Source organism: Stegostoma tigrinum, chromosome 20 (assembly GCF_030684315.1).
Source record: "Stegostoma tigrinum isolate sSteTig4 chromosome 20, sSteTig4.hap1, whole genome shotgun sequence".
Taxonomy (NCBI): domain Eukaryota; kingdom Metazoa; phylum Chordata; class Chondrichthyes; order Orectolobiformes; family Stegostomatidae; genus Stegostoma; species Stegostoma tigrinum.
Window position 1 is genome coordinate 6,708,982 of NC_081373.1, and position 14,684 is coordinate 6,723,665.

The window sequence follows — 14,684 nt, forward strand, 5'->3', positions numbered from 1 at the left end:
CAAGACAGCCCAGGGGCTTTGGTCTGGGTTTCATGCTGAAGGCTTGTGTGTGAGTCTCAGAGAATCCTGAGGAGTACTACCCACTGAGCCCTCTGTACCCATCCTGATACAGGCTGGGACTGGGAGGGGGCTGCGGGGTGGGGTGCAGTTTGTGGCGACAATCAACAGTTTGTTTTTGGACAGCTGAGTTAGAAGGGGAAAAAACTCTTCTCCTCTGCGGGTACATTATGACCTCTGAAGCTGCAAAATGAAACACTTTATGAAGCTCAATAATCAATGGTGAGCTTTTCATTTCCTCTTTAAATTAGAATTTACGTGGCAATCTTGTGATGTATTCAGAGATCCTTCGTGCTTGCGTTAGTTATAACATGAGTACACATTACTTCTCTTTGTAGACTAATAAAACAATAATTTCCAGGCATTACCGATATATGTCAATGGCGGCTGTGTATCAACACAAGCTCATCAACAGCAAGGAAACAGGGCTTAATAGATGATCAGCAGAGTCTCTGATGACTGATTTGGGGAACAATGTTGATAATTCATAGCATCTGATGTAAATCCAATGCCTGGCTGTAATGTTTATCAGTAAGAAGCTCTTCCTCTGCGTTATTCTCGGAGTATGAGTTCAATAACACAAAGTGATATTGGCCATTTAACTCGTGGAAACTCCAAGGGTCTGGTGGAGACTAGAAAGGCAGGGCGTGAGGATCAGACAAGTCGAGATGTGATGCCCACTCTGCCACGGGCGAACCAAGTGGCTTCACTTACATCGTCAGAGGATGAGCGAGCCCTCAGTCCCTCTACACTAACAAGGGCTACTCTCGGAGCGGCTGGTGTCATGACATCATCCTCCCCTCGAGTGGGAAGGCCGTGACCTCAAGGTCACACTGTAGTGACCTGAGCACATGGTTTAGGCTGGCAGTTCAGCGATGGGATCTCATGTTAGGCTGAGGGTCCACCTCCTCTCTTGACGGAATGCAGATCACATGGCAGTATCTTGCAGAAGAGTGGTGCTGGTGTTCCTGGTGCTCTGGAAGGTGACCTGATTATGATCATCTTGCTCTTTCAGGGAGCTTGTCATGTGCCCTGTTTCCCAGATCACTACTGATCACTTCTCATTGACCATGGGTTACAGGTAAAGTTACACAGTACAGGGGACTGTAGGCCTGCTCACTCATTAGACAGAGATCATACAGTCACAGAAACCTACAGGACAGAAAAAGGCCCTTCAACCCATCGCATCCATGTTGGTCAAAAACAACCCCCTAACTATGCCAATCCAATCTTCCAGCACTTGGCCCATAGCCTTGGCATCGCAAGGGCACATCTAAATACGTCCTAAATGTGGTGGGAGTTTCTACTTCTACCACCCTTACAGGCAACAAGTTCCAGATTCCCACCACCCTCTGGGCAAAAAGAAACGTTTTTCCTCACATCCCACTCTAAACCTCCGGCCCTTTAGATACTTCATTTCCTCAAGTGAGAAACAGGAGAGGTCACGAAGACAGCTTCTTCATGGTAACTTCAGCCAACTGTTGGTATCACTCTGTACCAGAGATCAGCCTTCCAGCCAACTGAGCCAACTGACCCCCAGTTAACCATACGATTATTACTTATTCTTCCAACTAGCCCCAAAGAGTGTCTTCCTATCTCTTTAAGGCACCAGGCTGCGTTTGCAGAGGAACTCTGGTATAGTAACGTATAATATGAATTTAAGGTTTACTATGTTCATAGTTTAATTGTTTACAAAAGGGAACCAGAACAGAAAAATCTGCTTTCCAGCAGCATTTCTTCCTGCAAAGTGAAGTAAGCATTTGCCAAGTGGGTGTTAATTATTAAACATGCCCCAAGCAGTAGGCCTCAAACTCTTCTCTGCTTATCTTTAACAAGGTGACCGTGAAAAATAGATAGATTGAAGTCTCGCGTAGTTTTGTTAGCTGTTGCAATGCGTTCAATTCTTTTGTGGAGCAAGATTGCTCAGTTCTACCAGAGCTTTCTGTTTACAAATGGCACTGAGCTTGGATCAGAGATAATGGGAACTGCAGATGCTGGAGAATCCAAGCTCACAAAGTGTGGAGCTGGATGAACACAGTAGGCCAAGCAGCATCTCAGGAGCACAAAAGCTGATGTTTCGGGCCTAGACCCTTCATCAGAGAGGGTTGAGGCCCGAAACATCAGCTTTTGTGCTCCTGAGATACTGCTTGGCCTGCTGTGTTCATCCAGCTCCACACTTTGTTATTCTGAGCTTGGATCAGTATTGCTATAGTTACTGGATTGGCAGGAGGAGATCACAGCATTTGGAGACCAGCTTTCCTGGATCTCAGCCTGAATACCTGGCCCAGTGGTCACAGGTAACTATGTAATTTTTCCCTGTTAGACTGGAGTTTTTGATCAATGCGAGGTCTGACAATGCATGGCTTTGCTGAACTTCTTTCAAATCTGAGTGTGGATTCACATCCAGCGCAGATTGATGGAACTGAGATCTCCAGGATCCACTAATTGTCGGTATCCAATGAATTGGACTGTCTCAGTCTCAGCTCACCTCAGAACAAAAGCACACGGCAGAAAGCTGCTAGGAAGTCGCAAGAGGCCACAAGCTCTGTTCCTGAAACAGTCAGCCAGCTACACATGGAAAAAATTGCGAGGTACTACGTAAGGCCTGGGCTAAAGCGTGTTTTTGGAGGGAAGAGGAGAAGGAGGTTTCCTGAACTGGAGTCAGCGATGCCAAACGACTGAAGCCAAAAGGTTCACTCACTCATGCCAGCAGCTCCTGCAGAATGAAACACACACTCGAGGTGAATCCTGAGGGGCCCTGACGTTAAAACTGGCAGCAGGCAGACAATATTCCACACACACACACACACACACACACAGACTAGAGAACTCAGAAAGAGCTCTACTCTTTGTCATTTCAGTGAATGTCAGCAGCAACATTCAGATGAGAGGAGTAACCTTTTCACACCGAGTTTGGGTTGTATGTGGAATAAACTGCCAGAGGAAGTGGTGGATGTGGATACAATTACAGCATTTAAAAGACATTTGGACAGGGACATGAAGATGAAAAGTTTAGAAGAATGTGGGCCAAGTGTAAGCAAATAGGACTAGTATAGTTTGAGAGATTTGGTCAGCATACACAAGTTGGACCAAAGGGTCAATTTCTGTGCTGTATGGCTTTATGGCTATAACTGTTCAAATATCAATTATCCACTATCTACCCTTCACTTCTCATTTCTAAACTGGGTCTGTGTTTTTCATTATTAAGAAGGTCTCATGCCTGACGTGTGGTGACCCTCAGGTTAGGCCACCAATAACAAGAACAGTCGGCAACTGTACCCTTTCACATTTCATAAAGTGTTAACTCACGCTTTTGCTAACTGGAGAACATTCGGTTAAATTAAGTTCTTTCCAAAACATGAACTCATTTGGTCCAGGAGAAACACATGGGAGGGATCCTTTAAGAAACTGACCCCATTGTGACCAGCTAATGGGGCAGGTGAATGAAGAAAGGGAGTCAGTTCATCATTTCCATCCCAGGGAGCACAACAATTTGGGGTATCCCTTCGAGAACTGTACTATCCCAGGGAAGATTATCCTGGGTCTGAAGTGGACGGTGTAGCTGTGTTACTGCTGTACCAGGGAATCTGTACATTGGGTAATTTGTGTAAAGCTGTGCATCTTTCCCAAAACATGGCAAATCACTCACATACGATTGAAGAATTTAACTCCGAAAGGCTGCAGATTTGTACACATAAAGTCACAGAGTCATACAGCACAGAAACAGACCCTTCAGTGAAACCAGTCCATGCCAAATATAATCCCAAACTAAACTCGGCCCACCTGCCTGCTCCTGGCCCACATCCCTCCAAACCTGTCCTGTTCAGGCACTTGTTTAAGTGCCTTTTAAACAGTGTAGCTGTACCCACATCTGTCACTTCCTCAGGAAGTTCATTCCACACGTGAACCACTCGCTGTGGAAAAAAAATTGCCTCTCATGTCTTTTTAAAATCTCTCTCCCCTCGCCTTTAGAAAATGCCCCCTAGTCTTGGAATCCCTCATCCTCCGGGAAAAGGCACCAATCTGTACCCCTCATGGTTTTGTAAAGCTCTATTCGCTCGCCTTTCAACCTCCCACACTCCAGTGAAAAAAACTCCCAGCCTATCCAGCCTCTCTTTATAACTCAAACCTTCCATATCGAGCAAAATTCTGATAAATCCCTTCTGAACCCTCTCCAGCTTAATAATATCCTTCATATAACTTATGTGGATGTTTCCCAAGGCATTTGCTGTAAGTCGCACCTCTCCTTTCTGTTTTAATTGGCCTTATTTAAAGTTTGAGTCTATTTTCACTGGAAGCAAGGTAAGGATTTTACAAGTGTGAATTCAGCAGCTAGTTGAAAAATCTGTGACAGGCTGTAAGGGCTGGGGATGGTGGGGGAGAGCATTCAATTTCATGAAAAGTTGTACTTTTATACATGGTAGCCTCCATAACGTTGCTCCCTTACTCATGCCTGGAACAGACCTGATAAAGTAACTCCTCTTTAAAAGTAAAAACCGAAAGAACTGCGGGTGCTGTAAATCAGGAATGAAAACAGAAGTTGCTGGAAAAGCTCAGCAGGTCTGGCAGCACCTGTGAAGAAAAAACCAGGGTTAACATTTGAGGTCGTGTGACCCTTCCTCAAAACTCACCGGACCCAAAACGTTAACTCTGTTTTTCCTTCACAGATGCCGCCAGACCTGCTGAGCGTTTCCAGCAACTTCTGTTTTCATTCCTCTTTTTAAAAAGTACTTAACTGACTAGAAAGCACTGAGGTCATCACGATGCAAAATGTTTCTTCCTTTGAAAATAAAGTTCTGCAGATGCTGGGAATCTGAAATCAAAAAACAGAGTTGCTGGAGGAACTCAACCGGTTTCGTAGCGACTGAAGACTGACAGAAATTTTCTGTCCAAAGTTTTGAGACATGCCCTTTCTGTTTTGTTTTCCTACTTTCTTTGTTAGTTTCGGATCAGAAGGTTGGCATTGAACAGAAAACACCCATCGTGATCTGAACTCGGTGTATGCTTCCCATCTTCTTCCTGGGTAGGAAGACCACAAGTCTGTGAAGTTTATCTTCCCAAACCTCACTTCCCACTGTGTCTGTGGCGAACAGCAGGGACCTTCCTCAGGGAAAACAAAGAAACCGTTGTAGATGTGACCCCGCGCTCAGCAAACCACAGACTGAGTACCAGGGCGCACAGATTGTCGTAAAGATAGAGTATCACAACATAGGGGAAAGATGAGAAGTGACAAAATAAATAGTCTCAGGGCTTACAAAGGTTTCAGTAAATATTATTTGCCTGAATTCATCCCTTAGCTCAACTCTGGACTATCCTCAATCTGGATTGACTCCAGGTCTGTCTCCTCAGTACAGATTCCTTCACTCACCCCATTCCACTCACTTCAGTTCTGTTGGAACGGGACTTTGTGACTGAATCCAACTCCAGTAACTCATGGGCCGAATGGCCTCCTTGGGCGCTGTAACATTTCTGTGATCCTGTCAGACAGGGGCTTGCCTCGATGTAGTGACTGATCCTGAGGACATCACATTACAGCTTTGCTGCCTCTGAATTGTTGTTTGAAAATGTTATCGTCATTGTTGTTTATGGGTAAACACTTCAAACGATTTCTGACACAGGTTGTTTCCACAAACCACAATGGCGACGACCTTCTGTTTTTATGGTGGTGGTGTTTGATAGTTTAACGTAACCCAGGACCATGAGAAAATGAGCAAGTGCAATGAGTTATGGTAAAGTCCATCTCAACAGCCAGATGATCTAGATCAAGTACTCTATTGATGGTCAAGATGGACCGCATTTACTGAGCACAGTATTTACACTTACCATTGCGATAGAAACACTCCATAGAATATTGTGTTTTGCCAGTTTCCTTGGTTCAGAACATAAATACTCTTCAGGATGTTGAAGTGGAAGCCAAATTCTGGGATGGAACACACAACCCGTGTCTTCAGGAAGGATGTCCATTTCCTCTGTAGTATTCTCATTCCTCCTTCATCACTCTGTGACACAAACAGATTCAATATGGGGAGATATATACTGCATCGATATCTGTACACTGTTACCTCCGAGCCATTTCCACGCAGTCAGCCATCAGCCTATCCCCAAGTTTCCCACTGATTCCTCTGATTCCAAACCAACATTTCCATTTCCATACAACAATATAAAGCACCATCCATTAGACTTCAGGAAAGCCGAGCATTTATGGAGACGTTAGCAAGCAGCAGGGGCCACTCGGTCCAACAAGTCCATGCCAGCCCTCTGCAACAGAAGCTCAGCTAGCCCCACTCCCCGCCTTCTCCCTGTAGCTTTGCACATCTTTACTCTTCATAGAAAAATCCAAACCTCTTCTGGAAGCCCCACCTGAATCCGACTTGATGAAGCGGTGCTTTCCACACCCTTGTGCAAACAGGTTTCCCCTCATGTCGCGACAGATTATTTTGCCCATCATCTGAAATCAGGTGGCCTCTGGTTCTCTACCTGTCCTCCAGTGGAGGCAGTGAGCTGATAATTACGGAGGTGTGGGGGAATGGACTACTCACCCTGCTATAGCCACCACACTCCCCCACCCCAGGGGAAGGAACATGGGCAAGGCCGAGAGGTAGCTGTCCCTCAGCCATTTTGCGGGGATAATGGAAACTGCAGATGCTGGAGAATCCGAGATAACAAAGTGTGAAGCTGGATGAACACAGCAGGCCAAGCAGCATCTTAGCAGCAGGAAAGCTGACGTTTCGGGCCTAGACCCTTCGTCTAGGCCCGAAACGTCAGCTTTTGTGCTCCTAAGATGCTCCTAAGAAGCAGTCATCCTTGACTGCTTTCTGTGGGAGTGAATTCCACGGGCTCAGTGCCCTCAAGTTGCAGAAATTTCTTCTCAGCTCAGTCCTCAATTACCTAACCCCTTACCCTTAGACCGAGATCCATCACAGATGCATCAGCCATCGCAACCGCTAATCTAGAGCCTCACTGCATTGTTGTTCTTAGTGAATAACCCATGGGATGCTCTACATGTCGCTGATACCTACTCAAGCACTCAGTTACAGACTGGCTGCTCATTCACATGAACACAGACATTTCTGCATTTACTGGGTTAATGTGACAGCGATGTGTTTACAATGTATTCAAATTACATTTATTCACAGAAAACAATGGGGCTATTCACTCAACGGGCACCACACCCACTTGAGAAGTCAAATTTCAAAACTCTAAATGACAGTCTGCCAGAAATTCAGAAAACAGAGACAACCTATCTCTCTCAACACCAAATATTTCAGATCTGTTCAGCATATGGAAGGAAAGTAGGCACAACACTGTCAAGTAGAATTTCTTTTGCAAAACTCCTTTTAATTATGACAGAACTATACTCTGGAACCGTTGCACCACTGATTGCTGACACAAAGAAAACACTCTCCCCTCATGTAGAGTGACTGAGGCACACAGACCAGGAAAATGCCAGTCTTCATCACACAACAGTGAGTCTAAGGTGATTAAAATGACAGGCGGCACAGTCTAGGCTTGTGTTCGCCTCAGTATCTCAGATTAAAGGATGATCCAGTTGGGCTGAAAGGAGATGGCCAAAGGGACTGATAGTTTCTCACTATCTGCTGTACCTGCCCTCCTGAGGGGCACGAGAGAGGGACAGAATAAGGAACAGATTTTTAAAACGGGCATCGTTGGAATGGAGGCCAAGCCCAGTCTCTGAGCACCAATGGGCAAATGGGACAATGGAGTTTATATTCAGGAGTACACTGTGGGGGGGTGGGGGGCGGGTTACACCAACAAAAAAGTACCTCAGCTCATACAAGAAAGCATTGGATGATTGTTCAGGTAAAATAATGCACAAGGATATGGGGGAGAAAAGCAAGAAATGGGCCCTGGGTCAATCAATGAGCCAATAGAAGCACAATGGGCTGAACGGCCTCATTTGCGCCAAAACACATCAGTGATTCTGTTAGTGGGTAGTAAACGTAGTGTAGAGTTTCATATCGCTCACATTCTCTGTGACCGAACTCTGTTCTGGTGCAAAGCATTAAACACACATCCATTTCAAAACTGTATCAGTGATAATGGGAACAGCAGATGCTGGAGAATCTGAGATAACAAAGTGTGGAGCTGGAGGAACACGGCAGGCCGAGCAGCATCTTAGGAGCAGGAAGGCTGACATTTCAGGCCTAGACCCTTCATCAGAAAATGGATGAAGGGTCTCGGCCCAAAACGTCCGCCTTCCTGCTCCTATGATGCTGCTTGGCCTGCCGTGTTCATCCAGCTCCACATCTTGTTATCCCCATGTCAAAATGAATTGCTGACAACGGATACCACTCAGTGAGTTGCTGACTCTCACTGTAAAGTCCTCGAGGCCTAATGACATTGATGCTGTCATGTGAGACCCCTCCAGCTTTATGACAAGAGAACACCCCTCCTTTCTAATCTCAAATTGGCTAAAAATGTACTTGAGCTTAAACCTCCAGGCTCTGCTGCATGTGGATATATTTAGAATGATTCCTATTTAAATACTGGTTGTCAGGGAGACCTTTGCAGAATAAATAGAAGACCTGAGGACTGAATTAGCATTTGCAATTAAGATGATTTAATTGTTGGAAGCTGCTGGGTTAATGACCGTCTCTCAGAGATGTTAGCACAGCCCCATGCAGTACAGCCTGTCAGTCACTGTATCATCACTCCATTTACAAATGAAACAATGGAAACGAAACTGTGAGGAAAACAGATGCTGGAGATAAGGATAACAAGGTGTGGAGCTGGATGAACATAGCAGGCCAAGCAGCATCAGAGGAGCAGGAAAGCTGACGTTTCAGATCTGGACCCTTCTTCAGAAAAATGCCAATACGATGAATTTTTCAGAAGGGTCCAGACCCGAAACATCAGCTTTCCTGCTCCTCTGCTGTTGCTTGGCCTGCTGTGTTCATCCAGCTCCTCACCTTGTTACCTCTGGAGATAAAGACAAAGGTACAATGTGAGTAAGTGACACTAATGGTGAAGCTGTAAGGACACTGTGAAACTGATGAGCTTTAGACCAATCCTGCAGATTTAGTGATGTCATTAATGAGATGTATTGCCATTTCAATCCAAATTTAAATTTAAATGGAATTTATATTCCCCCCAGCTGCCACAATGGGATTTGAACCCTGTACAGTTTGTTACAACCCTCCCTGCCAATTGGCCAGGATTGGAAAATTATCAATTCAATAAAAAGGAGCATTTTCCTCACTTTTCTCCCAAGTTGTACAAAAGCAGCGCTGCTTCGTGTTTGGCTGAGCAGTTAGTCACAAATTATTATTGCCCCCGACTGCCCTGAGATGTTGTACAGACTCCTATTGACGTCACGGGGCCAGTTAGCATCTTAAAGTGATCCCCTGCCTGATTTAGGATTGTGGGGCGGCGGGGGGGGGGATGGTGGTGCTGAGCCTCATTCCCAGCAGGGGGTGGGGTGGGAGACTTTGATCCACAGTCCAATTCTGTAACCTTGTGCTGACATTATTTACCCACGCTGGGCCCATTTCTGGATCTGTCTGAAGTATGTTTTAAAATGGATTACACACTCACACTTTCACTTCCCCAACAAGGTGCTGGTCATGGGTGCACAAGGGGTGCAAGTAGTGACCCTCCACACACTGGCAGTGCTACCAGCTCCAGGAGATGGGCACAGCTGCCCTCCTGACCAGAACAAGAGTCCATTGAGCCACCTTTTCGGTCTCTGCTGAACATCATTGGCTAAGGGACAGGTTGGGTTGTGGGAGGTGGGGAGGAGCGTGGAGTACGGTCCTCAGTATTGACAGCACCCACTGCCCCCACCACCCCCGCAATCCAAATTCAGCCCAGAGTCACCATCTCTCTCCCCCAACCCTGCCCACTGCAAGGAGCTGCCAAGGGGCACCGTTCAGTGGCCAGCTCTGCTATCCCGGCCTTCAAAACCACTCCCAACCTATGACCCCACTTTCTGGCCTTTGACCCTGCGGCCAACGTATGTCTCCACTGCCAGCATATGATCCCACTCCTGACCTGTGACCCCACTCTCGCCCCTCGACTCCACTCCCAAACTAAGACCTTGCTCCTGGATTGAGAAACCCAGGCTCCCCCGGACACACAGAAATTCAGTTTCAGTTGGACATCTCTGCAAATTTAGACAATGACATCATTGACATTGGTGATATTAGCTGCACACACATGGATTCACTTGGGCTTAGGGATGTCTGTCGCCAGTAGTTCATATCATATCCTTTGATCCCTTTGGACCCCTTTGGATCCAACTCCTTGAAATCACACAATGCTTTGGCCTCAACCACTTTCATTGGCAGAGAACTCCACAGGCTCCCCACTCTCTGGATGAAGACATTTCTCCTCATCTCAGTCCTCAGCAGCTCACCCCAAACTGCAGCGTGCGGTTCTGACTCCCCATCGTTGGGAACATCCTTCCTCCAGGTTTCTACGAGAACCCTCCCCTCCTACACTTTGATCTCCTGAGCTCCAGCGAATATAATCCTAACTTCATGCTGGGTCGACACTGAATAATCGCTTACAAATCTGTTTCTTTGCCAGCTTTGCTGAAGTAATTCATTCTGCATATACACAAATTTCTTTTTCAAAACAAGCATTATATTAATCTACATTACAATCCATCTGCTATTCCTCGGCTGATCTGCCTAACTGATTCAAATTCCCATCCATTAATCCTTTATAATTAAGTACAGGAAGAATTACAGGTGATAATTATGGACTCAGAGTTGCACAGATGTCAGATGAATTACTCTCAGAAAGGACAGTGTACAGAGCGAACAGCCAATGGGGAACTTCAAACCAGCGTCTACAGGAAAACAATACATACGGACCAAATACTGAACTACAGGAGCAACCATCCCAACACCCACAAACGAAGCTGCATTAGAACATTATTCCAACGAGCCACCACACACTGCAGCACAGAGGAACTACGCAGAGCAGAAGAAAATCACCTATACAGCGTATTCAAAAAGAATGGGTACCCTATGAACACAATCCGACGATTTCTCAGCAACAAACCCAAACAAACAGACAAAACGGGCTCAGAAACCATAACCACTCTCCTCTACATCAAAGACATTTCCGAAATGACTGCCAGACTACTCGGACCTCTTGGCATCAGGGTAGCCCGCAAACCCACCAACACACTAAAACAGCAGCTAATGAACTTAAAAAACCCTATACAGACAACAAACGTTATCTACAAAATACCTTGCAAGAACTGTGGCAAACACTACATTGGACAGACTGGCAGAAAGCTAGCCACCAGGATACATGAACATCAACTAGCCACAAAACGACATGGCCCACTGTCACTCGTATCCTTACATACAGATGAGGAAGGACACCACTTTGATTGGGACAACACATCCATCCTAGGACAAGCCAAACAGAGACACGCACGAGAATTCCCAGAAGCATGGGAATTCCTAGAAGCATGGCATTCCAAACGGAACTTCATCAACAAACACATTGATTTGGAGCCAATCTACCATCCTGTGAGAAAAAGAACAGAAAATGACATCACCAACGCAGGAAATGACATCACCAACCCAAGGAAACCTAAACAGATAAATAGAAAGCGGGACATAACACCAGCGCTTCATCGGAGGCTCACTGATGATGTTACCTAGAATGGTGATGAAACGTCTGAAAACTAACCTTCCAGCTCAGCGAGCAAACTCACATCCAGAACCTCAACCTGAGCTACAAATCTTCTCAAAACTCGCTACCAGTGTACAAATCCTATGAAAGCTCAGTTTCACTTACTGTTAATAAGGTAATGTCACATAAAGAGAGATAAGATCTTTAAGCACTATATTCACCAATGTTAGGTAGAATGAGGGGAGATCTCACAGAGACCTATACAATTCTAACAGGACAAGACAGGCTAAATGCAGAAGAATGTTCCTGATGGCTGGGGGGTCCGGAACCTGGAGTCACACTCTAAAGTTAACAAGGTGCAGAGCTGGATGAACCCAGTGGGCCAAGCAGCATCAGAGGAGCAGGAAGGCTGATATTTCGGGGCCTAGACCCTTCTTCAGAGAAATCTAAGGTTACACAGGGTAGGCCATTTAAGATTGAGATGAGAAGAAATGTCTTCACCCAGGGAGTGAGTCGCCTGACAAATTCTCTACCACAGAAAGCAGCTGATGGTAAAACATTGGATGTTTTCAGGAAGTTCTCAGAGCTAAAGGGATGAAAGGATATGGGAGAAAGTGCGGGCAGGGGACTGTGTTGGATCAGCCATGATTGTGCAGAATGGCAGAACAGACTTGAAGGGCTGAATGGCCTAATTCTGCCCCTCTTTCTTACGATTGGTGGCACTCCTGTTGCTGTTACCTTTGCTGCTGGTGGTTCAAATCTGCTATTAGCCACAGTGTGATCCCCTTGACTCCAAGTTGGGTCAATTTGAATTGTCTGTTTAATGCAAAAACGTTTTGAAGAACTGAAATTGATACGGCGCCTTCACCATCCCAAAGCCGTTTGTGGTCTAATGTGGGGGAATGTAGTAGTCAGTTTGTGCGCAGCAAGCAGCAATGGCCAGGAAATCCACTTCAGAGAAGATGGTTGAGAGGTTAATGTTAGTCAGAACTTTTCTGTTCCTTACTAAGTAGTGCCTTCTGAGCCTTAATATTCCCCGAACGTCAGGGCAGGCTGCAGCTCCATAAGGTCAGGTTTCTGCTGAAGAATTTTTCACCCAGAAAATTGCGATTTATCCAGAGTGTAAGTATTTAGATAATTCAGAACTTACTCTTGAAGTAAATGAAAAATAGCCTCTAGTTAACGGGACTGCCTGGTGAATGGCTATAACTGTTACCTTTTGACATCGTGGTAACTCCTTATTAGCTTCAAGGTAAATTAAAATCAATTTCCATGCTTTTTGTGCAACATTAAGGCAGTAAATGTGACCTTTGGACTCCAATTTCTACGGGCTCGTCAGGATCAAGACCATTCTTGTGTTGAATGGTTACTATGATTCACAGAATCCCTACCGTGTGGAAGCAGGCAATTCAGCCCATCGAATCCACACCGATCCTCCGAACAGCATCCCACCCAGACCTACCTCCTACTCAGTGCTAACCACCATGCCACCCATGATTGGAGAGAACAGGCGGATGAAGCAGCTTCTATGTTTTAATGTCAACGTATTATTCAACGCACTGACGCAGATTTACAGCCAGCGTACCACTGAAAGAAGACTGCATGGATGAAGCAAGTCAGTTCTCAACCTGACTTCCAGGTCGTGTTTTAGTATCAATCCCATACTCAGGGCCTGCACCTAAGGCACATCGCTAAAACATTAATGCACCCTCAGAAATGTAACAAAGACAGAAAGCTGGCAATTCTCTGGTATTTTCCAAAGAAGGGTCTATGCCCAAAACGTCAGCTTTCCTGCTCCTCTGATGCTGCTTGGCCTGCTGTCTTCCTCCAGCTCCACACCTTGTTATCTCTGGTAATTCTCTCCCAGTTGATGTGACATATCCCTTACGAGAGGCAGCAGCAAAACATGAGAGAGCTATCTGCACCAGGAACTGCCCTCAACAGTTGACCTCAGGATGAGCCTATTAACATCCAATCATCACCCCCAACTCCAGCTACGCCAATACCAGCAGGCTCAAAGGGGACAGACATCACAGAAAGGCCATTTGGCCCATCATATCTGTACAATCCCGTCGCAAGGCTTATCCTACTGGTTGCATCTCTCTTTCCCCATTATCTCATAAAAGTTTCCTCCTCAGCAGTCTAACTAGTTCCCTTTGGAGAGTGATGATCGAATCTGTTTCCACACAGTGCAATCCAGATGAAAGCAACTCTGTGCACAAATGAAAAAAAAGCACATGCTCCTGCCCAGGGTTATTTGGCCAATTCCCTTATCCTGTTGTAAACCTAGCTCCCACAATGCAGTGCAACCTGCAAGAAAATGATTGACAGCTACTCCCTGAGCAGACGACAATGCTGATTGGCTGAGGTGAAGTAGAGTGAGAGGAATGGGTTCTCCAGCTGGAACGCCTGCAGAATTCTCAAATGGAACAGTTTGAAAAGGGGAGCCGATGACTGTCTGCATTGAACGCTCTTTCTTGGCTTGACCCAATGACCCTACACCCATTATCCAGGCATTCTGATCATATCCCCCAAGTGACCTCTCCTGGGCCTGGCACATTGGGTGGGGGACAGAATCAGATTTGACTGTGATCATAACATCCTGCGAGAGATACCTCCCCCCCCGCCACCGATCTCCAACACCTCAAAACTGGCCAGCTTACCACTTAAAGAATTCCACTGACAGGGTCTTGTCCCTTGTCCAGCTCTTTGATGGGGTAGGAAATGTACAATATAAAATTGTACAGAATGTACAATGAAGAAACTAGCCATTCAATGCAAGCAAGCTGTGCAGGTGTTTATCATTGATTTGAATGTCTCCCTTCATGTGCCTTATCCATCTTCACTTTAAATACATCCACCTCAACCACTTCCCTCCCAACCTTCCTACCGCTCTCCGCCCCCCAGATCAAGATGTTCCTACTGAATTCTTTAGCGGACTTCTTGATGATGAATGCTCTCCTGTACTGGCCAGCAGAGACAGATCTGACAACGAGCCTGAACTATACTGTTTC

At 45.8% G+C, this 14,684-nt stretch overlaps 1 protein-coding gene across 1 annotated transcript in view; it reads right to left on the reverse strand.

Annotated features, from left to right (window-relative positions):
• The window catches only part of sema4gb (sema domain, immunoglobulin domain (Ig), transmembrane domain (TM) and short cytoplasmic domain, (semaphorin) 4Gb), a 199,131-nt gene that overhangs the window by 38,247 nt on the left and 146,200 nt on the right, over nucleotides 1-14,684 (reverse strand). The window contains exon 9 of the mRNA XM_048550687.2: nucleotides 5,881-6,056. Coding sequence (XP_048406644.1) covers nucleotides 5,881-6,056 — 176 coding nt within the window. The remainder of the gene's footprint in view (nucleotides 1-5,880; nucleotides 6,057-14,684) is intronic.